The following is a 27567-nucleotide window of genomic DNA, read 5'->3' on the forward strand; positions in this document are numbered from 1 at the left end:
CAGAGATGCGCTCAGCGCCTCCAAACTGTTTTATCATAGTTTGCGTGAACAGAAGGCGATATATGGATGTTATTTATTGCACTTAAACATTTCTTTTCCCACAAACCAAGCACTCCACAAAGACAAAGTAAAAGCAAGTATCGTGTACGTAACCATTTATTTATTTCATACAATTGGAAGATGCAAATTTACAAATAAATATTCTATGTATTAGCAGCTCAGCTTCTTCGGTCTTATTTCTCTACAACACTACACAGAAACAGCTCGCAATATTCAAATTTACCGCCGCCTCTACTGGACATGCGCGCCGGAATATTTTGATATAACTGTATTTGTTATTTGAAGTCAAAGAGAGAAACAAAGTTTTATCTCCACAGTACAAAATATTTCCACTTATTTTTTATTAACTATCTATACTTTGACGTCTTAAAGTAAATTTATAATTTTAAATGTCAAATTTACCACTGCCTCAAAGTCAGTCAATTTTTTAGGTTATAATGTGTGCAGTCAACCAGTTTAAGGGCGAAATTGATATCCAGAGACTACCGGTGAATTCAGAAGAACATATTTTCCATGACTGGATTGTGAAATATAAAAAGTCACACATATTACACTCAATATGTCCAACAACAGAGAAATGCAAAGATCTGTCACAAGAACCTTGTTTGCTGTGCTTGTAAGCTTTTATTTGGTTTAATTTCTCATGTGAACACATTTTATGGTTAATAGATACACACGAACACTTGATATTCCTCATTTACCTGAGATGGTATTCCCAAATAATATTTTAACAGTAAGTCACATATCAGGTGGACAAATTGAATTTAATGCATTAGATGCATTAAAAACTGTTGCAAATGGTAAACTGCCAATAAAGGTTGCTTGCTCAGAAGAGTGGAATGAAACTAGGTATTATAATTTTCATATTAACATTAGAACTTGGAAATACTTGTTTTTTTAGGTTGCCAGAACATTTAAATCAAAAAATTAAACCTTTTGATTGGACTTTTAGTAATGACTATAAAGGAACAATAACTGGCCCAGTGCAGGTAACACCCACTGAAGAAAGAATTGATATAGAAAAACTGAAGGAAAAAGAGAAAATATTGTTTTATCAAGAACTCATGCTTTATGAGGATGAGTTGCATGATAATGGCATATCTTCATGTACAATCAAGATTGTAATATTTTAGGATTATTAGTTAGCCTTTAATAATTTTTATCTTTTAGAGGGTGATGCCTAGTTCATTTTTCATTCTTCTAAGGTATTTTCTTAGAGTAGACAATGTAATGTTAAGAGTAAATGATACCAGACTTTATCATGATTTCACAACTAATTATATCTTAAGAGAATTTACGAACAAGGAGTGTGCATTTGGTGATGTGCAATTGCCATTAAATGTATTTGGTAATCCAAATGCTTTATCGCCACACATGCCTGTGAGGACTGCTATATATGAAAAATTAAGTTTTGGTGTAACCAACCCTCCAACTGAAGGAGCCCAAGATGGTTGTGCTGCTGCTCAAAGTACTAGCAGAGTTGAATAAAACTTTTTGTAATATAACGGATGATAACATAAGTTTGTATTAAAACATTTTCAGTGGTATGAAAACATTAAATTATAATTACGTATGTTGTCATGTTTTATTTAAAATTGGGACATTTGGTAACTTTTACGTCAAAATGTTTGCCAACATCAAATGTCAAAGTTGTCAAATTATTCAGTAAACAAAAGTCCCCAACGTAGAGTTGGAATAAAAGCATGTCTTTCTAAACCTCATGCCAGATTGTTAAAAGTATTTCACCTAATTGATAGTTTACTTATGATAATTTTTATAAATAACATCTGTGCTAGTGATTTACTTAAGTATACAAAATGGGTAAAGCGAAAAAGGGCCGTAAAGGTGCAAAAGGGGATGACAGGTAGAATTTGAGAAAAATGTCATTTTTTGATTATTTTAATGGAGAAATTGACTTTGCAGCGATTCCGAGCCAGAGGTAGAGACTCAAGAACAGACTGATAAAGTTAATAATAAAAAATTGAAAGCCCCAAAGTAAGTACTTGACTTTTTTCTTCAATTTTTAGGTTATGTTTCGTTCGTCTTAACATATTTTCCCATATAAAAACATTACGAAACACGATATATTGATTTGTTGTATGCTTATTGATGTATTTAGACGATCGATTAAAATAACTGTAATTTTTTTTAACCATAGATCAAAACAAATTCAAAATGAGAGTGATGAAGAAGCTCCAAAGAAAACTGATTCAAAGAAGGCTTCTTCTAAGGCGAAAAGGGAAAAGAAGATTGCGGTTTCAGACGAGTCTGATGAAGAACCCGTGCCAACTTCAAAAGTGCAAAAGTCCTTTGCCCTTCTACAAGTAGATGACAGTGATGTTGAAGAAACTAATCCAGCCGGTGACAGTGATAGTGATGTTAAATCAGTTAAAAAAGACAGTAAAAAGAAGTCAAATAAAAACAGTGATGAAAACAGGACTAAAGAGCAAGCTGGTAAAAAAGGCAAAAAGGCACGTAGAAAACGTGATGATAGCGATGAGGACATTGAAAAAGTGTTAGCTGAATTAGAAATGGAATATTCTGGTGTCAAAAAAGAAGAATTACCAAAAACTGAACCTGAAAATCCTCCTGAAGAGAAAAAGTTGAAGAAAAAGCAGAATGAAAAGCAACAGTCAGTTGAACCTGTTGAAGAGAAGAATGAAGAGGTTGAAGAAACAAGTAGTACTGTAAAAACAGCAGCACAAAAGAAAAAAGAGAAAAAGGAAAGGGAAAAGCTAAAGAAATTAGCTAAGAAAGAAGATTCGAAAAAAGAAGATGGTACAACAGCAGAACAAGATAATACTGAAGGAGGTGAATCTTTAAATAAAGTTGAAGAAAATATTGGTGAAGCTGCAGATCAAGAAGATGGAGATAAAGAAACAAAGAAGAAAAAGAAAAAGGGAACGAAGGAAGAGAAGGAAGCAAAGGAACCTAAGAAGGGTAAGATACATACAATTGATAGAAAATTTAACAGTTTTACAAATGGAATTATTACAGGCCCAGGCAAAAAAACAATAGCTGCAATGCAAGAAGCGCTAAAGAAAATGAAAGAAGATGAGGAAAGACTTCAACGTGAAGAAGAAGAACGTATGAAAAGGGAAGAAGAGGCAGAAAAGGCACGTTTAGAAGCGATAAGATTGGAACAAGAAAGAAAAGAAAAGAAGAAGCAAAAAGAAAAAGAACGTAAAGAAAGACTGAAGGCTGAGGGAAAATTGTTGACTCCCAAACAGAAAGCTGACAGAGCAAGGGCACAAGCACTGATCGATAGTTTGAAAGCACAGGGAGTTGAACTCCCTGATGTAGGTGTAAGGAAACCAAGACTTGGAACCAGAATCAAACCTACAAAACAGCAAAAGGAGCAAAACAAAGGTGAACATTTTTCTATAAAGTTGACTTGCAATTTTTATAATTCGTGTTCTGTAGTTGCCAAACCTGAAGAAGAGGAAGAAGAACCAAAAGTTGAAGAAACACCGCCGGTAGAACCGGAGGTTGAGAAAAGGGAGGAACCACAAGAGAAACAACCAGAGTCTGAAGAGGATGTCAAAGACGCTTGGGACGCTTCTTCAGATGATGATGAATCAGAAGAAATTACGCCTGCAACTACAAGTAGGCTTTAATTAATTTTTTTGTTGTGCTATTGTTAAATGCTTTGTTGATTTTAGACAAGTCAAAAACGAACGCATCTAAGAATGGAGCAGACGAAAATAGTTCTGATGAAGAATCTGACGGATCCGGTAGTGAAGAATCGGAGTCGGAAGAAGAAGATGACGACGACGAGGATGATGAAGAGGACGATGGAAGAACTGCCGCCGAAAAGGCCAGGGACAAAGCTTTGGAACGCATTCAAGTATTTATTTTTCCGAATAAAATTCCAAAGTATTAATTTGTTGTTATTAGGCAAGAAAAGAAGCCGCTGCAAAAGCTAAGAGTACGGATAATTTAAGAGCTGCGATTGTTTGCGTCCTTGGTCACGTAGATACCGGGAAAACGAAAATTTTAGATAAATTAAGAAGGACCAATGTTCAAGACGGAGAAGCTGGCGGTATCACTCAACAAATCGGTGCTACAAATGTTCCTATAGACGCTATCAAGGAGCAGATCAAAATAGTAAAAGGCGTAAGTATAATGAGTCTTGATACTCATGCAACATACATACTTTTTTTTTGCAAAAAGTTACAACGGATTTAACATTGTTTAGGCAAGCGAAATGGAAATGAAGATTCCAGGTTTACTCATCATCGACACACCCGGTCACGAGTCCTTCAGTAACTTGCGAAGTCGCGGTTCCTCTTTATGTGACATCGCCATTTTAGTTGTGGACATTATGCACGGATTAGAACCTCAAACGATTGAGTCGATAAATTTATTGAAAACCAAGAAAACACCCTTCATTGTGGCGTTAAACAAAGTAGATAGGCTTTACGATTGGCAAACAATGAGCAGAAAGGACGTTAGAGATATAATCAAAACCCAAGCGCAAAATACCCAACTCGAATTTGAACAGAGAACGAAAGAGGTCATAGTGCAATTTGCGGAACAGGGCTTGAACGCTGCCTTGTTCTACGAAAATCCCGACATCAGGAGTTACGTCTCTTTGGTTCCGACAAGTGCAATCACAGGCGAAGGCATGGGCAATCTTCTGGCGTTGATCGTCGAGTTTTGCCAGACAAAACTGCCCAAGAGACTCATGTACTCGGATGAGCTCCAGGCGACGGTTCTGGAAGTCAAAGCGATCCCCGGCTTGGGTACCACCATCGACGTGATTTTAGTCAACGGTACGTTACGAGAAGGTGACACCATGCTATGTGCGGGTACCGATGGTGCTATTGTTACTCAAATCAGGTCTCTTCTGATGCCCCAACCGCTCAGAGAGCTCAGAGTCAAAGTGAGTTGTCAACCAATGCGGGTAGATTTATTTTTAATTGTCTGCATTGCAGAATGCTTACGTGGAATACAAGGAAATCAAGGCAGCCCAGGGCGTCAAGATCGCCGCCAAGGAACTGGAAAAGGCAATCGCAGGGTTGAATTTGTTCGTGGCACAGAAACCGGACGAAGTTGACATACTCAGAGAAGAAGTCACGAGGGAGTTGAAATCGGCCTTGTCCAACATCAAACTTCAGGAACGGGGTGTGTATGTGCAAGCGTCAACTTTGGGTTCGCTGGAGGCTCTCCTCGAGTTCTTACGCACCAGCAAAATTCCGGTGAGTCGAATTGTAAACAACACATGTCTACTTGTACACATGCAGTAGTACCATAAATCATGTCGAGTGTTTTTTTTTTCCTTCTAATCTTGCAAGTTGCATGGTTTGTAATTTTTATGGGTATCGCCACCATAGAGGTACTACAATAGAACACATCCTTGTTATACATGGCAGACAGGATGCAGATCATTGCAACCCTCATGGCGGTACTTATTAACTAAAGAGGTCACGGATAACACTCTATTCGCTATTTTATTTCGGATAGTCGTCGACTTTAACTCAACGAAATTTTATGTGGTTCTTATCGGGCCCACAGTAAATTGATGACATAACGCAACAAAAACAAGTTAATGGTTATTAAAATTATTATGAACAAATTACATCACGCCTAGATAAAATCCCGATAGAAAATAAATTAACTAACTGTAGCGCAGCAATTATGACAATCATTATTAATTGGTCTATGATTTGTGTATTTTTTTCAGTGCGACCGTAAATTAAATGACCCTAAAAAAATAACTAGTTTTTCTTTCAACATTTTGAAACACATGTTGCAACTGGGTTTTTGTTATCTGCCATGTGTTCACGAAGTTGCGAACAATCGAAAGCTTCGTCCGTCTGAAATAAATTTCGGTCGGGATTTAAACCTCCCGATTCCGGTGGAGGAGTGACCTCAAGTGTTGTGTGTGCGCTGCCGCTCCCAATTCATGATTCCTTTTTCCTCCGAATTCAATAAAACGTCCCCAATTCAACCCACACGCTCATTCATACATGACCTCGACCGGCAGAACCAAATCAATGAGTACAAAGTTGCGCAGTTCATGAATGACACACCAAACCACGGCGTGGAATTTTCATGGCGTGGCTCTGTTAACTTTTTTTTCCCTTTCGACTTGCCCGCTTTCTGCGAGATTTTCACTTTTTCCATGATGAAATCGTGCCTGACTAAATTGTCACGAAAGTGCATTTACGTGGAACGTGCGCAAATATTTACCGCGCTCTCGTATACCAATTGAAAACTGGTCGATGTTTATTTTCCGCGAAGGGGAAAACAGGAAACCGGACGTTTTGCGTAATTTATTAATCTGAACTTTTTTGGAACTTTAATCACCGGATGTTTAATAAACCGCACCGAAATAGATTATTTATCAGATTATGGCTTGTAATTTCGTTGGTTTTTATTTTAAGTAAAAATCAACCTTGACGAATTATCAACGAAATCTCGACGAAAGATGCGATTGTCGTACTTTCAGACTGCAATAATTGCACATTATTTTTGTCGCAAAAATACTATTTTATCAGATGTAACGAAAAGCTGTAGGTAGTGGAAATTCAGTCGACGTCTCTCTTCACTTACAGATTGTGGTGAAACCACATTTTTCACGCATTATTTGTATTAAAAACTAGTTTATGCTTCTACGATGCGTACAAACTTTCAACAACCTCAGCCTGTTGATACTAGCGATAATAAATTGTCATCGAATCTAATAGGTAATAGATTAGAGAATAACTTATCAAAAAAGTTGACACTGTCAATAATTTAGAAGCCATAAATAAATATGATGATGATGATAATGGTAATAACTGAGTAACGATTTATGTCAGATTACCTACGAGTGAATAAAAACAAAAAGGGGACTTTGATAAAGTACTCGTGTAATTTATTTTGACATGAAAATAAAATTTGGGTAATTGTTCACTTTAACTACTTCTGGAATTTTCGCGTTTTTTCTGGCTAGACAGCCTCAGAGGGTCCTCCTAGATCGTGTCCCACCATTGAAATCTTGTGCAAATGCCTTTTTTTAATCTCTTGTTGTATTTCAAGGTCGCGTCAAGGTCGCGCCAAGTCTTAGTATAACTAAAGGGTAGGGAAAATTTTCATTTGCACAAGGTTTGACTGATGGGAAACGATGTAGGAGGACGTCCTGAGGCTGTCTAGCCAGAAAAAACGCGGAAATTCCAGAAGTAGTTAAAGTGAACAATTACCAAAATTTGAATTAAATGTTATCCTATCGTTATCTGTACTAATTTATAATTGGGATGCGGTGAAAAAATTGCTAAACATGTTTCATATTAACTCTTCGTATTTGTTTCGCTGTGAATGGGACGATCAAATAAATCGTGGAAGTAGTGTGTACTTGAGGAATTTTTTACCGCCTACGAACAGAAAATGAGATATATTTCAAATTGACATGTAAAAAAGTTATTAAGGACCATATTTGTATCGCTCATTTATTACCTGTCGTGACACTTTCTAGAAAAAATAAAAATAAATAATTTTCCTCATATTTTTAGTGTCAGTGTAAAAAATAAATTTATATTCGGGCCAAAATTAACATTTTACGTTCGGCCACACAATAGCTGCCTAAATTTTATTATTACATTGTAATACATACCTTGTCAGTGTTTTTCACAAACGAAGATAATTTTAATAAAATTTGAAACTGGAATTTTTGGCAATTGGGTGTACCAAAACATATTAAAAGTGTAACTCAAAAAAAAAACCGATTAAGAAAATTAATTTCTGCCGCACTTTTTATGTCTTCGTTGAGCAAAGAATCGTCAAATTTAATAAAGTAAGACCTTCATCTGTTTTTTTTACCAAAGAACCACCAATACCGCAATTTACATCTAAAATAGTACACTTTTAACCTAGGGTGAAAAATGTTACAATATAAAAATTGAGGTTATGTAGAGCGCAGCATGTTAATAAAGTTAATAACACAATTAATTTGAGAGTTTAATAAATGTCTCACTTTGCGAGACATTTTTAATAACACGTTCAAATTGTAAATACGAGTTTGCGTACTTTCAAAAACATTTAAAACGACAGGCGTTGGCAGGTATAGCCAATAGATATAATTAAATTCCCCAAATTTAGTAAACTTTTATTGTTGCAAACCTTAATCAACAGGTCGTGGTTCTGTGTTAAAAAAAAAACAGATTATAGATGTCTTCAAGTTAGTATTGTATACTCGAAATGTTTTGGATATGGATTGTCAAACTCAAGGTCGCTTAAAACTTATGATCGAACTGTACATTAGTGAGATCTGTCATAAATTCCAATAACCTTATTGGAGCGCTTAGTTACTTTTGCTGGTAGTGCCAACTTAACGACAAGTCCCTAATCCGCATCCATAACGTTCCGACTGTACAAGATTTTCCGATCTATCGGTCCTTCAAATAAATATATATTTAGAGTAGGCGTAGGCGACATTCTAATTCTGTTAACAGTGTAAAGTAATTTTTGTAGGTAACCAATTATTCTCTGGAGTTACACAGGTTACATTGTAAGCTTTTTCCCAATTTCATATTGTCATATTCCGTGGAGAGGGAATAGGGAGAATGCACTACAAAAATTAAAAATATTTTCTAACCTGATTTTATTTCGTTAAAATATCAGACGTTTCTTGTGTCATTTTTTACGCTGGAAAAATGTTGCAAACAATTGAATTTCCATAGGTTGCTCTAAATATAAATTTATTTGAAGGCCCGTTACATATATGACACTAGTACACTATGCCCAAGAACCGTACACAATAAGGATTGCCAGATCGCCCGAATCTATCCGCCAGTACCGCTCGGGCTGTGACGTCACTGTGATACCTCAACCATTCCGATATATAAGTTCGTGAATCCGCAGCGCAGAATCAGGCCGTCATATTGTTTATTACATTATCATTGGCTATTTTTAAATTAAATTTAAATACTCTAGACCAATTTACAGAAGCGAAATTAAGTTAATCGTAATCAAATGTGAAATTAATTGAAGACGTGATCAGATCTAACCAATCGAAGTTTCGGATTCATGGGTTTTTTGCGCATTAATTTAATTCGAATTAAATATTTAATTCTTTTTCTATAAACTGGCCATAAGTAATCTATTCATAGAAATAAGATAACATGCTTAAAATTAAAGCAACTGTAATTTTTTCAGTAATTTGATACAATATTACTAAATATATAGTTATAGTTACTATATAGTATGTAAGTACCTACATACTTATTAATTCTGTGGGTTTAAATCACTTAGTTATTTTGCTTAGCTTTCGTCTCTTTGTTCTAGATAAGTCTGTTTCCGTACTTTTTCTTTTCATCGTTTTAGCATGTTTAGCTTTCAAATTATTAAAGTTCACCCGAATTATTGTCCTTAGTTTGCTAAAATCTTGTACCATATTAAACGGAATATTATTTTCTTTTTTGAAGATTTTTACAGCCAGATGTCTTACAATTCCGGGTCCTTTGCGAAATGATTCGCCGTGATGAGTCTGAAAATAGTAGTTCCATTTTTTAATTTTTTTCAGCCAATGATCAGATGGTTTTATTAGTCCTCCGTATGAAAGTTGTTGCACCCATGAAGGTGCTTTGTCCGCTTTTAATTTGTGGGTGAACTGTCCTAAATTAGGTATTTTATCTTTATATTTCTTGGCCATATAACCCGCAATGTACTCTAAGGCATCGTCTGTGATTTCTTGAGACGTTGGACTGAAATCAGGAGTTGTCATTGACTCATTTGAGGAATTTGAAGAGGAGAACGATGAAAAACTTTTCAATTCAGTAGATTCGCTGGCTTCTTCAAAAATTACATTAATTTTCGCCGTTTCCAAAACTTTTGGAACTATATATTCATCTGTAGTCTTGGATTCAGTATTGACCTTTGAACCAAGAATACCAGGATTTTTGCCAAGCATTATCATCCGAATTCGGTATATAGCTGCTAGGGGGCTCGGATGTTCATCAGGTCCTCCTCTGCTCCTAATTTGGAAAAAGAAATTTTCCAAGCTATCTTGATTCAATCTGTGTGTGCATATATACTTTATATCTAATTTTGATTTCATGTCATAAAATAAGTTTTTGAGAGATTTCATTGAAATAATCATTCCCTTTTGGAATGTTTGAAGAGCATTCTTTCCAATAGCTCTGATACTTGAAATCCTTTGAATCATGTTGTCCAGGTGTTTTTCTTGATTTTCCAAAGATACTCCATAAGCATTTTTAGTTGGAACTTTTCCTTTAGCACAGTAACTGTTAAATATATCGAACCACAAATTGATATCACTGATAAAATTTCCCAACGTCTCCGCCATTTGCTTATCAGTTCCTGGTTTATAACGTAAAAGACATGTTGAAACAGTATTTGACAAAAGCTGGGCTGCTAGCCTAACATTTTGACGTTGACTTTTTTGACAATCCAAATGTTTCTGACTAACTTTCCAATTAGGTCTAACTTCGGTATCTGTTATTGACACTAATGCCTGCAAAGGAGTTTTATTTATTACCGATCCATCCTCTAATACAAATCCCACGTCGAGAAGCCAATTACGAATTAATTTGAGTAAGTGTGGAGCATCTGCAAACATGTAGATGTTGTTTTTTGTTATAGGATGTTCAAATGAAGTGTTATCTGCATTAATTCCTAATTCCTTCCATAATCCCATATTACTTGCTCCACAATCGCTTACGCAAGCCACAACGTTATAGGAAATTCTGTGCAGTTCATTGACAATAGTAAGTAATATCTCCTTAGTTATTTTTTGGTCAAAAGCTATATACAATGGTTGCTTCCACTGAGCAAATAGACCTCTGGCCATTACAACTTGCATTTGGTTGTGAGGTCCTAACACTTCATCTTTAGATGTATCGTATTCCTGGACTGACTTCACTTTGACTTCATCAAACTGAATAACAACAGTTTTTTCAAATTCTGAGAACGACTCTCCGACAAGACTTAACATTAGCAAAACATCTTTCAAAATTCCTTGACTGACATCAATTTGAGAAGCCCATTTTCTTAAAGACGATAATGAGGGTAAGGGATAGTGAAGTTTATTTCTCAGATAGAGATAACATTTCTTACTATAATATCTCAATGTAAATGCTACAGCTTGCTCATCTCGCGTCCAATTAATTCGCTTTTTCTTTTTAGACAACAAAGCTATTTGATTGTCAGTGAGCACTTTTTTTAAGAGAATTAGAGACTTTTCTGAATTTTTTGATTTTGGACTTCTGCAGCTCTTAGTTTTATAATATTTCAATTGATCTCTGAGTCCTTTAAGTTTTTTTCCAAAAGTTTTTTTCATTTCAATATGCTCTGATTTCAAATCATTAAATTTTTTCAGTAGTTGATCGTACTTTTCATTTTCTGATTTAGCTAGTGAAGTTGTAGGAGGGCACTCTAGAGGTGAGTTATCATTATCTAATCTCAAATTGGTCTCATTATTGCAGTCAGTTATGATGAGCTTCTCTACTTCTTGATGTCTTTGTCTTTTGAGAAGTCTTCTAAAGCGATCAGAATCGGTATTTGAAGTTGTGGTAGAAGCGCTTTTGCTTGGCAGCCCCACTGTTGGAACTGCTGTTTTTTTTAATTTTTTTCTTAAAGGTAACCCTAAAATTAAAAAAAAGCATTCAAATATACTAACTTCAAGTACAATGAAAGTCTGTATTATTTAAATATAGGTTTAAATGTGCTTTTATATTTGGCTCAAACAAAGATAAAATTATTATTTTTTTACCTAGCAATTCATTCTGTAAGTCCCGTTCGTAATCTGTTTCGACAAAATGTTTCGAACAAATCCTACTCGTTTCTGGATTCAATTTATCTTCTCTCTTGCACCTGTTAATCCATTCATTTCTCATTGTTTGAGACACCATATCTTTAGGTTTTGGAAAAGAGTGAAAAATTATATCTTGTCCCTCTTGTCCAGTACCTTTTTTTGTTTTATGGTTATTTTTGCAACCAAAGACTGCGCATCTTACTCCCGGCATTATGATTTATGACCCACTTCTGTAGGTAATATTTAATAACAACGTGGGAATACATAAATTTATACTTTTCTTACCTTATCCGCTGTATGTATATAAGTGTAGTATTAAATTATAAAGTACAAACTAAAAGTATCTTCAAGATCTTATAAACACAACATACGTCTTCTTTGCACTAAACTACTCACTAATAAAAAATGCTCTACGATTAATTAATTAAAACGAAAATCTGTCAACACAGGAAGTAACACCCAATAAAAAAACACGCGACAATATAGCGATCTTGACGACAGTCACTTCTTTATTAGCGCAACAAACGTGAAGATTGTGGAGAATATAACGCTCTCCCGAATGTGAACAAAGCATCGAGGTATCATGGTGACGTCACAGCCAGTCATCCGCTGGCGAATGTTGGAACATAGGGAACTGGCTATCCTTCTTAGTTTACGGTTCTTGCACTATGCCCATTTTATCGGTTCCCGTCTTAAAACTACAAAATAGGCAACACAATTTACTTTTCGGGGATTGCTATGTTTAAAAAAATGTTTTTGAAATGTGCAATGTATTATGTGTTGCTTATTGCTAAACCGTAAGGCGGGAAGAGTTACAATGGGCACCCTGTATAAGGTAGTGGTTTAATATGTAAGCGTGACTTCATTGGTCCTATCAGCGTTTAGTAAAAAAAAAAACACTACATTATGGTTTCCGCTGGAGTTTGCTGTTTCCAGTGGTGTTGTCACTGTATCAGTTCAGATTTAATGTTCAAGGATCGAACTTCCGTCTTTGTTAACAACGGCACCGTTCCACAAACTAAATTGACGCAATATGAATATTTAGGAAAATGTAGAGAGCGAATTGGTGTTTGATGGTGTGAGCGAAAATTGGATGAATTGTAGCGCGTGACGCGACGTTTTAATTGAACGTAGACGCGTAGGTGGGCGTCCCCATCGGAAAATCGATAGTATCTAATAAATTTTGGGACGGCCCTATTAGTCTCTTCCTTCTCCGCATCCTCGTTTGTCTAGGAAGGTCCCACCGTCTATAATTAGATGGACCGGAAACTGTTAGACCTCCGTGCTGTCGTCTTACTGGGAAGCCACTTCCTGTCAATATATTTCTCTCTCTAAAATTGGATGAATTACATAATTGGCCGCGGACGCGTACTCCACCATTATCACCAAACTAAAAATAAACAACGAGAAGGTGGTGAACACGATGACGTCGTCCTCGTGTCGCACGAAACGTCGTCCTCGACGAGGTATACTCCGTTCGTTCTGCAGGTACACAGTTAAAAAGCAAATCACTGATTAGGGACGGTTGAATAATGCGGATTCAAAAATAATCCGTCTCGACAGGTATTAGTGCGTATTAGTACAGCTGCAACGAGAATGCAACATGCAATTATGTTCTTGTAACTTTACTCTCGCAAATTGAATGAGATGTAATGACTGACGTCGAGGCCGCTCCGAGGGTGAGCCAAACTAGACTCTAGGCTCTCGTCGCAGCTTAAAAGCCAAAAGAAGTGTCAACAGAAAGATTGTTACATTTTTTAATTAATAAAATTCGTTTTGATTTTGCCTGCGAGTAATTGATTATGATTCTTGCCTCATTTCAATCGATAGCTGTGTAGAATATCGAACACTGTAGTTCTGCGTGCGAAATGAAGTAGAAAACTTGTTTTGTGTGCTTCTTCGATGAATGGAGTATAGCGATGAAAATGCCGCGTGGGTCCGGCGACCGTCGTGACGCAATCCTAACTGATAGATGGCGTTGGTCGGGAGGAAAATCTCGGGACCATCATCCTTCCCACACCCGGCATCTCTCACGTTCCATCTGCCACGATTTGAATTTAAAATGAGCGAGAGCGAAGAGCGATTTTCCATTTAAGGACAGTCAACATCCATGCATGTGTGTTTGATATCTACTGTGTGTGTGTTTTTTTTTTCGTCCGACGGCCTTTTGTCAGCATCGCCTCCAGATGGACGGCGGCATGTCGGCGAGGTCTATAAGGAGATGCCGCGTTGGACGAACCGATCGTTCGATCTTTCGCCGCCTTAGCACCGGAAGTCGGTGGGTGTCTCCGTTGTACGATTCTGGGAACGAGACGGCCGACCATAGCTGCATTAATTATCTTAACTCGGCGATTTCAGCGGAACACATGAATTTTTAATTGTTTCCTAAATCTGAACGTTAACATACGGGGCAAGAATCTTTTGCGTAACGGATATCTGCCGGAGGATGGGTTCTAAAAGGTTTTTAGCATCAACCGAGCTGAAAATATATTCTCTCTTGTCATCACACATTAAATAAATCCTATTTATCTGTCAACCGAAACATCTTCTCGACGTTGTCCGGGTTCTTTAAAATGATAAAACGTCAGGTTTCATTTCTGAATACCATGAATTATAATCCTTTGTTTAAAATATTTATATCGAAGATTTCAACAACCTAGTTTACGCCCAACTGACTTATTTTTATTTATTTTGTAATAATTAAACAGCTTCAAATGTGATAAGTAATATTTTTTTTGAAAACTCGACACATCTATCCAAATTATTTGGGAGCAATTAAGATCTGAAAAGACAGGACGAGCGTGTAATGATGGGTATTACCCATGAGGTGAAGTCTGTAGCGAATGTTGTAATTATTCGAGTGGTAATACCCATTACACACGAGTACAATACGGAACTTTTTCTACGACGTACACATTTTATCCTATACAGACTGGCAAATTGTGACATTTCAAAATATCTAATTATGTCACGTGAATATTCATAGTTTACTCGATGATAGGTATTGCAAATATAATTTGACGATTGGTCACAACCCGTGGAGTAATTAGTCATTACTCACGGCGGTGGGTAATGAATAGCATTACTTAACAGTAAACACATTGTACATGCAAAAATATTTGAAGGTTAATATTTTTCAAAAGTTTTGAAAAAAGAGTTGGTGATTTATTTATTGTTTTGGTATTTATGTACATATTTTGTTACGTAGTGTTGATAAATCTATAAACAAACAAACTTAGGGCAACGCTTTTAGTTCTGTAGTAAATTAAATACCTTTGAAATTTCACTTAGATATGAAATGTGGTTCCGGGTGCAAAATTGGGTTCTTTGAATCCTCAAAATGAACAATTGTCACCTTGACATTATTCGAACACATTCACATCAATTGTAAATTTAAAAATCTAAGTGTCTGTATAAAAGAGTCATTGCTGGAAGGTTACTGCGGTTCAAAGTTCTGCATGCTAACCATTTTGGATTTGTTACAACAGTATTCTGTAATCAAAAAGTTTATTCTTGGGACGAACATTGGCTGACCGACTTGATTAACTACCAATTCCCACGTTACATGCAAATAAATCCTTAGAACAGGAGGCGCGATTTATCGAGTTATTTTTAATAAAAAGAAAAGATAAAATTGTTGTAAATTACGCTCGACTTTTTATGTTTTTTTTTTGTGTGAGGCACAGACAGTAGGTGTCTACGATCGGTGCCCTTGCCTTAATTGGTTCATTATTCCGAAATGTCACGTCGAAATAAATTCAAAGATCAGCTATCTTCGGCAGCATTTTTCTTCCACCGACTGACTCATGGAACAGTGAAACCGCCCCTTTTCACTGATGAGTTACAAGGCTGAATCGGGTTATGAATATTAATGGAAGATTATTAATCGACGGAAGTCGTATGATGCGTCCAATGTTATTGTCGTCCCGGTGTCTGGAGGGTCCTCGAGGCGTGCGTGATATGGCCACCGCCACGTAGTTAGCGTCTTGGCACGTTCCTCACATCCGGCGAGCGGATGCTGCCGCTACACCGACATACAATGGGAAAATGCGCATTTTTCAATGGAAAATAAAACAATAAGACAATGGATCGGCGTTGCCTGTATTATTCTTTGATGTCTGCTGGTCACTCAAGCAAAATTTAACGCCAGTTGGAAAGAGACGGTCTCGCTAACATCGCCAACAATTTTTTTAGGCGCATCGAAGGAACCAAATGGAAAACGTTTTGTTTAATCAGCCCCATTTGGTAATTTCTGTTGTGCTTTTGAAGGGCGGGCGTGCGGTTCTAAAGGAACCGCAGCCGCTATAATTAACCGAGTTGGTGGTGATAAGGGCGCGCATCCGGTTCTTGTTTAAGCCGAGAACACACCCTGTATGTGCCAATAATAATCAATCACTTAACAGGCCGGATGAAATAACACTCAATTAAATTAAACGATGCGACACGTAGAGATAGTATCGTGACGAAATCGACGGAATTGGTTTGGTAATTATGATTTTTGTTTCAGTATAGTGGAATTCGCATCGGTCCTGTGGTCAAGAAGGACGTGATGAAAGCATCCATCATGTTGGAACACGAAAGCCAGTAAGTTTTTGTCGTGGCTCCGTCGGATAATTACGTATTTGTGGGTTTGCATGTCATCCCGATGGCTGTTTCTAACGAGCAATTTGATAGCGATTCTGAGAATTCTTGTCCAATAGCTTTTCGAAAATGACCGTGCCGGTGTTCGAAATGTACGACACGACTACTGTATTAGCTTTTCTCACATAATCCGTCTGTTTTCAATCCTAAGCAAATAAGATAAGAGTAAAATCCGAGTTCTCTGTTTATTTACAACTGTCTTGACTGACATCTTCTGCAGCGTACGTACCTACCAAAACAATATTATTCCAGGTACGCTACTATATTGGCGTTCGACGTAAAAGTCGAAAGGGACGCCCAGGAGTTGGCCGACACCTTGGGCGTCAAGATCTTCCAAGCCGACATCATCTACCATCTCTTCGACAAATTTATGGCCTACAGGGAAGAACTCAAGCAGAAGAAACGGGAGGAATTCAAGCACATCGCCGTTTTCCCTTGCAAACTGAAGATCCTGCCCCAGTTCATCTTCAATTCCCGTGACCCGATCGTGGTCGGGGTCATGGTGGAAGCAGGAATTGTCAAAGAAGGTACACCGATTTGCGTGCCAAACAAAGAGGTGAGTCCGCACCGATCATCGATTTCTCTCCGAAACTCAGGTTTTTCTCGTCGTTCAGTTCGTAGATTTGGGCGTGGTGACCAGCATAGAAATCAACCACAAAACGGTGGAAAGCGCCAGGAAAGGTCAGGAGGTTTGCATCAAAATCGAGCCGGTTCCCGGTGAAGCACCGAAGATGGTCGGAAGACACTTCGAAGATACGGACATGCTCGTCAGTAAGGTAACCGTTCAAGATTTCTTTCGATTCGCGTTAACTGTCGAGATTAAAGTTTCCGGGCGCCGTTTCCCCACTTGTTTTTGTTGCGATCCCTTCGTTTCGAGATGTAGGGTCATCGATCAACCCCGATGGGGTGTAGCAAGCTGTGGGGCATTCACCCGGATCGATAATGCACCGCGACGCTTCTCCTGCATCCCTTCTGGCCCACCGACCCGGTTATCTCAATTGCAACCGAGACAGAGATCCGCGTGCACTCGCTGCTCCAAGTCAACTCCATTGTTTCCCTCGCTTATATTCCAGTCGTGACCGTTGAGGAGCCTTACGACATATCATGAACAATGAATTTAGTGAGGGTCGATCGTTCCCATAGCTGTTTCTGCATTTCGAATTTTATATGCGCTGATGTTTGCGTCGATTTCCTACGTAAGAATTTCAACTTGTTCAAGACATGCAGGCCCCCGAGACAGTTTTTATCTACTTATTCCTCATTCCATTTGGTTTTAAGCGATTCATCTTCGTACAGGTCGTGTTTTAAAAAATTGCTACGTTTTTTCAATACAATAACGACTACCTACATTGTTGTGTTTTTATTCTGAACAGAATTTACGTACCATCTGATTTACATTGTATAGATCTTTGTGAAAATTCTTTGGTCCCAATCGTTGTAGATCGTAAATAAGTAATTACTCTGATATTTTACTGATTAGTGATTACCAAATCAAAAATATCGGGTGTTCATTTAAATTTCTCGTCAAAGTTGGCGTTGAAGAGTCGATTGTGAACGCACCACGGATTATGGATCATCTGTTTAAATCTAACCTCACTTTTTGTGTTGCTTGTGTTTTTACTTTGCAGACTGACGAGCGGTGCGTTCACAATTAACTCTTAAATTTAATGTTTTCAAAAATGACTGATTACGTATTGTAAAAATTAAAAATGCATGTACGGATCTATTGTTTAGAATTTACCTTTCAAATAGAAAAAAGAAACAAAAATTCTTGAGTTGTCACGTGCTTGAGATAAGGGATTGCACATAATGTATGTACGTGGAGTAATTTGCACAACTTTGAATGTATTTTTGCGGTGAAATAATGAATGTGAGATAAATGAGAGGCGAAAACAGCGTGTCTAACAAGTCACATGCTGTATATCCGTAATTAGAGAAAAGTTTTAAATTGTCGACTGTGAATGATCTATGGGCATTAGAGTATCGTTGGCATATGCGGAGGCACTCCCTCTGGATTTAATTATTTTAGTGGAATTCAGCTAATGGCTGATTAATTGATCTTTGCCGCCAATGCCGCCACGAACTCGATACACGTGTCATTGAGGGTTAAACACGCGCCGCAAAAAAACGTCTGTTTTTTTTTTGTAACAAGTGATTGATGAAAATGGTGATGTTTCGCCGACGGCTTTGTCACAATAGGAAAGCCACAAACCGCGCGGAATGAGATGCATTTTTTCAAATGAAAATAAGCATCTCACCGTCCGTCCGCGCGCCATAAAAAAAACTTATAATATCCGGTCGCCGTAAAATCCAAAGATGGCAAGTTAACGTCCGGCGAAATTAATTATTATAGCCGCTAGGGTCGTATCGACGTACATATTAAATTACATGGTGCAATTTTTTAATCCGTGAGCGTTTCCGTTGTACTGGCGCAATGATTTATGTTTACCAGTTTGTTTTAATCTGAGAGTTTACAACATTTGTCGGATTAATCGAAACTTAGTATACAGTGTGGTTTACGCCCAGACAAATGTGTTTGGTAATTGAATTTTAATTTTCAAACGGTTTAAATTGTAGGAAAATGAAGAATGTTATGAAAAAATACCTAAAAATACCTATTTATGCAATAAGTTAGGCAATGTAATTTGTTTCCGTGTTAGACATGGGATTGTTTATCGAGGCGATAGCCGAGATCAAAACTTGCCGTGTACGGAAAAAATGGATTTCCTTCGTATTGCACACATGATTTTTTCTCCTGGAATTTGGGAAATAAATTGAATTTTAATATTTTTAATAATATTCCATTAATTATTTCTAAATTATAAAGCGGAATCATTATTGTTCTGCGTTCGTTGGAAATATGCAGAACAGGCCGAATATGTACTATTCCGGACACGGAATCTTAGCCCAACATTTTTTAGACATTTCTAAAAAAAATGATGTAAACCAAGCATTAGCATCATTAATAAATGACAATTATTAAAAATCACTTTGAAGTTTTTCTTGTGACATCAAAAAAGCAGGGAAATGGCATTATCGAGTCAAAAGTTGGGTTATAGTCAATAAGGCCAGTTCACACCTATTTGTCAGTTAAATGTCAGTTGTGGCCAAGATTCCGTGTCCCGAATAGTAGGTAAACTCTGTCCGCTCATAGATTGCTTGACATAAATGTTACTAAAAATGTTCACTCTACGCTACAACAAATAGATCCGGCGCGAAATTAAAAAAAATGGAAAGAGCAGGTTTACACGTGATGTTTTATTATTATTCTGCATGTTTGCACTTAGGAAAGACGAAAGAAAACTTCAGTACAGTAGGAGTAATATATTAGGTTTTATTAATACAGGGTATTTCACGAGTAATAATGTGCCTGACGGAATAAAATAAAATACATTTTTGAATTTCCGAAAAAACTGGCTACTGAAATTAAAATATCCAGCTTTTTTCGGAAATGGCTAAACACAAGCAAGAGATTATTTAATATGTACTCCTATTTAATGCATGAACAAAAATTACCTCTATATCATTTTCGATGTTTGTAATTAGATTCTTGAGGCACGCACTCACTTCACAAATTTAAAAAAATCAACAAAAAATCGCAACGGAACAGATCAAAACAGCAAAACGATCAAAACTAATAACTTTTAAAACCAGAGAATCGCAAAACAAAGCTCTAAAGATGAAAAATCGCAAATCTAAATGCTTAAACCACTTTGACAGAACTGACAATTTCAAATTTGAAATGTCATATAATTTATTTTTCGCGTGGGTTTCATATCAACCAATGAGAATCAGTGGCGCGAATGCTTCAAGATATTACCAACACAATGTATGATACTTTTTTAATATTTTAATGTTATGGTTTGGGGATTTTGTTATCTAAGGATATTTAAAAAAATGCATTCTATCAGTGGACGTAATCTACCTGAAAAGTAACAGCGCACGAATATCGAACATCGTTTTTCGTGTTAATTTAAGCAATCTTATCAAAAGAAAGGCGTTGGAAACCGTGAATTGTTGTGATTTTTAAAGCGTAGATTAATTGGAGCATGTTGACAGCTAACCTAAAATTTAGAGCCAAAAATGTTTTCTTTTTTCTTTCTTTGCAATGTTTTACATTAAAAATAGAATAACGTAACGATTCTTATTCTCAAAGCAAATATCTAAGGACACCCTTTGCTGAAAACAAACATGTTCAATTATGTCCCAATTAAGCATAAACAAATGTCATTCGTGTCAAACGGCGGGAAATTCAAACTTTACACTGTTCTAAACGGTTTAAATTTTTCCAACGCCTACTCAGCCCAGGATTTCATTTGAACGCGTGATAGTATTCAAATCTGTTAGTTTTCCAAACTCTAGTAGAAAAAGAACTTTATGTAATTCATATTTAAGAAAATATAGAATTTTAGAACATCACGTTGAGTTTTTCGTTTTTTTAATGGTACGTTCTCTCTCGTTTATTGTAATTTTTCTAAATTTTAACCATTTTTTGTGAATACAGTTCTACTTGGATTTAGAAATGTAACACTCGTAAAGAACAAGGTAAGAATAATGGAGGTTTTTTTTTTTAATTTTTTGTCTGTTAAAATTATGTTTTTGAGTTTGGAATCCAGCATTTAGCAATAAAAAGAGCTTGATATACCGGGTGTCCCATCACTTGTGTCCCGTAGGAAAATGACTTTAAAACTAAATTATATTTATATGAAGGTATTATAGATGCATAAATACTGTGCACCGCCACAAAAGTTGGGTATTACTTTTTTGTTAAAATTAATTACCTAGGTGCAGCAGGCAAATGACTATTACTTTAAAAATTAAACTTTGTTCGATGCAGTTCAAATTTAGTATATGTTATCAAATAGTTATAGACAAAGTTAAGTTTGTGGGTATTATTCTTGTCCGCAATTTATGGTACGAAGACCATTTAAGAGGGTTCCAGCGGTACCTGCCTGTGTTACGGCGTCAAATACACTGCAACCCCTCATAAATCTTCGTGGGCAATAAATTTTCATAAAGTAGAACGGCCCAAATTAATTTAACCAAATATCTTTACATCAAAACATTTTAATTAAATTCTAATCACGGATTTTATTTCTCTATCATTTTTTCATAAAGTATACTAAATTTGAACTGCAGCGAACAAAATTTAATTTTTAAAGTGATAGTTTTTTGCCTGCTGCACCTAGGTAATTAATTTTAACAAAAAAGTAATACCCAATTTTTGTGGCGGTGAAAAGTATTTATGCATCTATAATACCTTCACATAAATATAATTTAGTTTTAAAGTCATTTTCCTACGGGACACAAGTGATGGGACACCCGGTACAAGATCCGTACATAAACAGTTAAATATTTTGAAAACAGTTTTTTGGAATTCCTTAAATTTGGTTAGGGTTAAGGGAAGTTAAGTTCTATTACCTATAATTTTTTTTCATGTTCATTTGTTTTTAAGATATAGAGGTACATAACTTGTTTCTTTTTAACGATACAAAAAATTGAATTTTTACATTTTTGGAAAGAGAATTTTCTTGTGAATTCACTCATGTCGCATATCCATATCTTGTTTCATCAAAACAAAAAAAATACAAATAGTAACGGAGGTGATAAACCAACTTGACAGCTTGTAATTGATGAAGAAATTATCTTATAAAAACAGTTTATTAACAAAAAATTTCACCACACTGTCGCAATAATGACATGTGATTCCAAAGTCTTTTTTTGCCTTAGCTATAGAATGTATAAATAGCGTGAGAGAAGTGCATTTTGTGTGAAAAAAAAATTGAGGAATGCTTGAAGAAGCAATTGTTTTCTTTTATTTAGAAATCAAAAAGATACATTTTTGTTCTATGTAGTTTAGGAAAAAATCAAACGCTATGAACCATGCGCAAGAAATCTTATTTAGGACAAAATTTCTGAAAAGAAAGTTGCTTTTGAACTAGGACACTGGACAATAATTTTAATTTTCTGGATTATAAGGGCATTCGGATCGGAGGCAACCTGCAACATTTAAAGACTCCAAATTTTAGGCTGTGTTTGTGTTTAGTTTGTTGGGCAACTTTTTTTCCAGTTTTTCAATTGCGTAATTCCGTGCAGAGGATTTCAGTTGGGCGCGAAACACTCTGTATCGTGTCGTTAACAAACAGGACGGCGGAATCCGGTAAAGTCTAGTCATCGTTTTTCTTCGTCTATGAGTTTTCCGCATTGAAATTTTCAGTTCAGCGAGTTCGAAGTGGATTACGGCAGGGCGGATATTGGAGCACGGTTGAAATGATGAGGTCGTCAATGACGACGCATCTGGCCTACTTCCGGCCCTAGCAACGTCCGGTTCCGCTGCCAGACAGATATGTTCCGGGGAATACGATGATAAACTGCCTTCACGAACTGATAACACAATTTTAGGTCGTTTGCCCGAATTGCGCTCGGTCCGTTCTGTACGCGCAGGATTTTCGTCTTTTAAACGGTCCCACTCGGAATTAACATAATCTGCGTGGATTTCGACCCAGATCGCGATGGAGTAGGCAGCGGATCTCTCTGTTCTGATATGTGCCTCAAATAATAACAGCGAAACACAACGGACGAAGAATGTGGACTTGGGCGAAAGAAATCACGAGAGAGGCAGGACCGGATCGGCGACGACCAACGTTTAACGACCCCCACCCGTTCATAATTTTTTTTTTTTTTTTTTTTTGTAATACCAACCGAAAGAAAAATTTTAAGTACGGTGTTAACTTTATTTTTCGCATTTAAAGCGGTCGAGCCAACTCAAATATTTGAACAGAACTAGCGCTACCGCTAGGACATGTGGGTGTAAAAAAAATTGTGAACGTATTTAGATCGTTTCGAGACTTAAATTTTACTTTGCACCGAGTGCAGTAAAAATGTTATGGGCGATTATAAAATTGAGGAAATTGCAGTTTCTCGCATACATCAGGATTACTTGCAAACTCGCAGACACTTTTTACGAGAGACCTAAATTTATCAGAGATTGTTTATGCACGCACGTACAACGCTCCATCATTCGCTTAATTTCAGATCGCCAATAAATGGAGGAAATTTAAAAATAGTCTAATCTAATCGGGATCGAGAACAGATTTTCAGTGGTTTAACTCTGTATTAATGTGTTTATTTGTTTTAGTCTCGGAAGAACCGGATTAATCGTTAATTTTTTATCGGGAAATGAGATTTCTAATCAAAGTGCGCAAAAATTTGTAATCTTCGATCGAGTCACCTACATTAAACAGTTTTCGTCAAAACTACGCACTATTTGTATTGTAACTACTTGCACATACAGGATGTATCTAAAAATCTAAAAAGCGTGTATTAATTTTAAGACGTACCAGAGTTTATTAAATGAAACGTTTTTTCTATTTGAATTTTTAACGAAAAAGCGTTCACAAATTGATTTAAAATTTGGAATAAATTAGACATCACAATGTATTCCCGCCGGTTTTCTTTGTCAAAAAAATTACATTATTATTGGCGATTCCAACTATCAGTGAGACATCTGGTATGAATTGTATGCAAAATTTTAAGACATATTCAAGCCGGTGGCTATTCAAATGATTTGTGTTTTTAAAACAAAACGACCATTTAATTTCAATGTATTATTTAAAAATGACTAAAAATAAGACCGATAAAACAAATGGTTGTGTTTTTGGCAGTAACACGTGCCGAAAAAACGAACCAGAAGCATGTTTCTATTTATTTCCGCGTTGTGGCGTAAAAGCAAAATATGTTTTCATCGAAAATGTTTTCAGTTCTAAAGACCGGATAGAGAAAAAGAAAACAAGGGTTATACATATTTTGAAATTATTTATATTGGGAGACTACTCAAGGCACTTGTTTGTAGAATGTAGACATAATCCAAAATTTTTGTACCTTGTTTCCACCACTTTAGTAACACCACATAAAATTAACAACTTCGCACACAACACTTTTTTGCCTTCCACAACACATCCGCTTTCTGATGTTGCCTCTAATAAACTAAAGTTTTGTATAACTTTAAAAAAAGCCATCACAAAAACTACAAATTCATGTAAAACCAACAACTTATTTTAAAAAACAATGCACAGACGCAAGCCGGATCGAGCGGGAGTATGACTTGGCAACAGTGGCTTAGTGGCGCCCCCAACGGTAGCCGAAATCGTCAATAAAAAAAATAAAATAATTAAAATCAAAATTATCATGGTTACAAAAAAAAAATAGAGACTACAGTCCATTCCATTTAAGAATGCAGTAGATGTCGCTTAGAATAGAGAACGTTTCACTAACGAACGCGGCAAATTTGAAAACAAACAAAAAAAAAGTCATAAAGGAACTTACGGTAGTGGTATTCTAATAACAAAATTGTAGTTTAATGATCCCTTTGATTCAAAAACTCGATAAGTTTGACACTAATAACCAAAAAATCTATCAAATGTCAAAATTTGACAGTATGTAGTATCAAAAATCGAACGTTGCCTAGTGTAAACTTTTCTCTCATTTTGACCAATCAACGACGGGAAAATAGTCCCTATGCTATTCTACACTGCATACTTAAATGGAATGGACTGTAGTTAATCAGTTAATCCAGAAAAACTTGCGAATTTTGCAAAATGTATAGAGAAAAGTTCATAAATTGGCGAGTTCTCCCACTGGTTAAAATTAACACACGTATTTAAGATACACCCTGTATATTTACACAGTAATATTGTTACGGTTTCATTTTTCGAGAACTGCTTTAATTTTTTTTGCCATTTTATAAATTTTATAATTTATAAATACATTTTTCAACAAACAACTTTTAAAGACTGTTAATTTTGAATTGTCCAATTTAATGAAAAATTAATTACAAGTGTAGCAATACTTAATTTTAGTCGCGTGTAATTTACACTACAACATAAGTTCACAAATGTAATGTAGAAACGTTTCTGAGATGCAGCGAATACCACAAAAATTTAATTAAAATAGTGTAGTTCAAAAAATCACGATTTTTTCATCGAAATAAAAATTGTAAGATCTCCATAAACAGCTTGATATTGCGATAACTTTATAAGTATAAAATTCTTGGGAATCTATCAAAGGAATGTTTGCCGGTATCTTTAACACTCATTAAACTGTAATTTTAATGTATGGTCATATAATAATCTTGATTATTAACCCCAACAAACCGGTACGTCTTTAAAATAATCTTCACTAATAATGCAGGTGATAACATAATAGTGGTAATATTATTCTTCAATGTGAAAATGACTGCTCGAAAAGTCATTACGCAATATGAAAAACTAAAAATTACAGTGTAGAGGCGTTACGTACAACGTACAGCTGACAAAGAACTGCCTGTTACTCGTTTTTACAAAATAAATTTAATGTTATTTCAAATCAAATTAAAGTGGTTCTTTCGACTGTTAGCATTTTAATTTTTTTATCTAGTTTGCTATGACTTACCTATTTTCTATTCCTTGTTTTATGTGACGGTTTCATAATTAAATTGGAAATAAATTAACCGTACGTACTAATCTCAGATATTGGATGATTCTCAAATCATGCTCATTAGTTTTTAATCATGTCAAGTAATTTTTTTATTTAATGTAAATTCTTTATTTGTTCCTATATCCTGTTCACGTTGGATTGAACATCAGTGGTGCAATTCGCACACATTTGGCATTAACTTTCATATAAGTTGTCGTAGTAACAGGTCAGTCATTTGCACCACAGCTGTTCTTCCCAACGTGAACAGGTATTAATTGTATCACATTTACTTTTTCTATTTAAATTTACAGATGCAAGATCTTACTTTGCAGTCAATTTCCAAAATTGTATTTTTTCGTGTTGAAGAAGTTGAAAAAATTAATAAAGAATCTTTCAATTATTGCTCATCACATGTAATTTTTTCTGCAACGATTTGAGAATGACCACTCAACAAAGTAATTAAATTACCAATTTAAATACTCGAGCAAAAAAACATGAAGTGGAGAAATTGCATGTGGCTCGGGATGACGTAACAATAATAATAATTATTATTTTTAACCATGCAAGCCATTTGTGAACTTTTTGTAGAATGGTAAATTTGTTCTAATTTATTCCGAGTCACGATTATGTTAAATAAGGACTTGACGACTTGTAGTGGGTGTTAATCACCCTCTGTCAAACGGAACGGATGAAATGTTAATTTTGAAAATTTAGTATTTACGGCACGAATCGCATCGAAATCGGTTGTTGTCGTTGAGCAAGGAAATCGGCGAGTCCGGATCTGGTCCGGGATTCCAGAGGGGAGCCCGTTTGAAAATTATTTACGACCTGTTTTTACCTCTCTTTCGTAATAGTAGCCGTAAAATCGGACTTGCACTGTTTTGTGGGTCGGGCCAGCGTTCGGTAATAAAGCTTTCGCGGGGAATTTATGGATTTGAGTAAAATTGTCAAAGGTTGAAGTTGCGCAATAGCCTCCATTTACATAAATTGTGGGTGTATATTTTTCTCTTCAAAGTTGTTTTTGTATTTTCAGATATCACGACAGTCTATCGATGCCTGCAAGGACTATTTCAGAGACGACCTTATAAAAACCGACTGGCAGTTGATGGTGGAACTGAAAAAACTCTTCCAAATTTTGTAACGATTAGCCCACACAGGAAATTTTGTACGCTTTGGTTTTTAGGTCCTTTTTAACAGAACGAATCGATGTTGAATTCTTCAATTGTTAACATCAGTCCCGCTTGTCATAGCTTGGTTCTACTTGCACCACATTTAGATATTTCAGTGCTGTATTCGTACTATTTGATGTGTAATTTCATTATCACAGTTTTATTTCGCGGCAAAGTTTTATAACGAGAAAACTTGAAAAGAGTACCATTTTTTAACCTGCCATTGTGTTTTAATTTAATCGTACCTACATGTTTAAGTTACAATTTGTTATGGGTTTCTTTCATATAAACTGGTTGAAATGAATGTATATTTATGATATAATAAAATATATGACAAAACAAGTGAGACGGTTTTGTTGGTGTCCGCCACTCCCACTTTTTTTAAAAAGTACCAAGTCGATGCGATGGGCAAGTGAAATTTAATTCGAGTGTTTACGTTCCTAGCAATTAAAGCGCCTCATTCATCCGCCCATAAAAGATTGTTTACAA

The 27567-nt window shown here is 36.0% G+C and overlaps 2 protein-coding genes and 1 long non-coding RNA gene across 4 annotated transcripts; 2 read left to right on the forward strand and 1 right to left on the reverse strand.

Annotated features, from left to right (window-relative positions):
* Window positions 1-272: 272 nt before the first annotated feature.
* Window positions 273-1633, forward strand: LOC138134119 (TIP41-like protein). 2 transcript variants are annotated; one of them, XM_069052199.1, is made up of 5 exons: window positions 273-431; window positions 476-676; window positions 730-909; window positions 962-1181; window positions 1231-1633. In XM_069052199.1, the coding sequence occupies exons 2-5, from the start codon at window positions 498-500 to the stop codon at window positions 1546-1548; spliced, it is 897 nt and encodes a 298-aa protein (XP_068908300.1). In that variant the 5' UTR covers window positions 273-431; window positions 476-497; the 3' UTR covers window positions 1549-1633. The 2 variants fall into 2 exon arrangements, with proteins under 2 accessions (XP_068908300.1, XP_068908301.1); XM_069052200.1 differs by having other exon boundaries at window positions 293-431; window positions 492-676.
* Window positions 1634-1725: 92 nt separating this feature from the next.
* On the forward strand, window positions 1726-27420 carry eIF5B (eukaryotic translation initiation factor 5B). The gene is made up of 13 exons (XM_069052195.1): window positions 1726-1924; window positions 1984-2055; window positions 2219-3000; window positions 3058-3429; window positions 3484-3666; window positions 3723-3907; window positions 3958-4176; window positions 4259-4945; window positions 4998-5261; window positions 16323-16399; window positions 16709-17012; window positions 17071-17232; window positions 26943-27420. The coding sequence occupies exons 1-13, from the start codon at window positions 1878-1880 to the stop codon at window positions 27048-27050; spliced, it is 3462 nt and encodes a 1153-aa protein (XP_068908296.1). The 5' UTR covers window positions 1726-1877; the 3' UTR covers window positions 27051-27420.
* Window positions 9169-12459, reverse strand: LOC138134121 (uncharacterized). Its single transcript, XR_011160643.1, has 3 exons — window positions 12101-12459; window positions 11774-12045; window positions 9169-11646 (listed from the first exon to the last, which is right to left on the reverse strand). It is a non-coding gene; the product is annotated as an uncharacterized lncRNA (long non-coding RNA).
* Window positions 27421-27567: the final 147 nt, after the last annotated feature.

The sequence above is a fragment of the Tenebrio molitor genome, chromosome 6, assembly GCF_963966145.1.
Source record: "Tenebrio molitor chromosome 6, icTenMoli1.1, whole genome shotgun sequence".
Classification (NCBI taxonomy): Eukaryota; Metazoa; Arthropoda; class Insecta; order Coleoptera; family Tenebrionidae; genus Tenebrio; species Tenebrio molitor.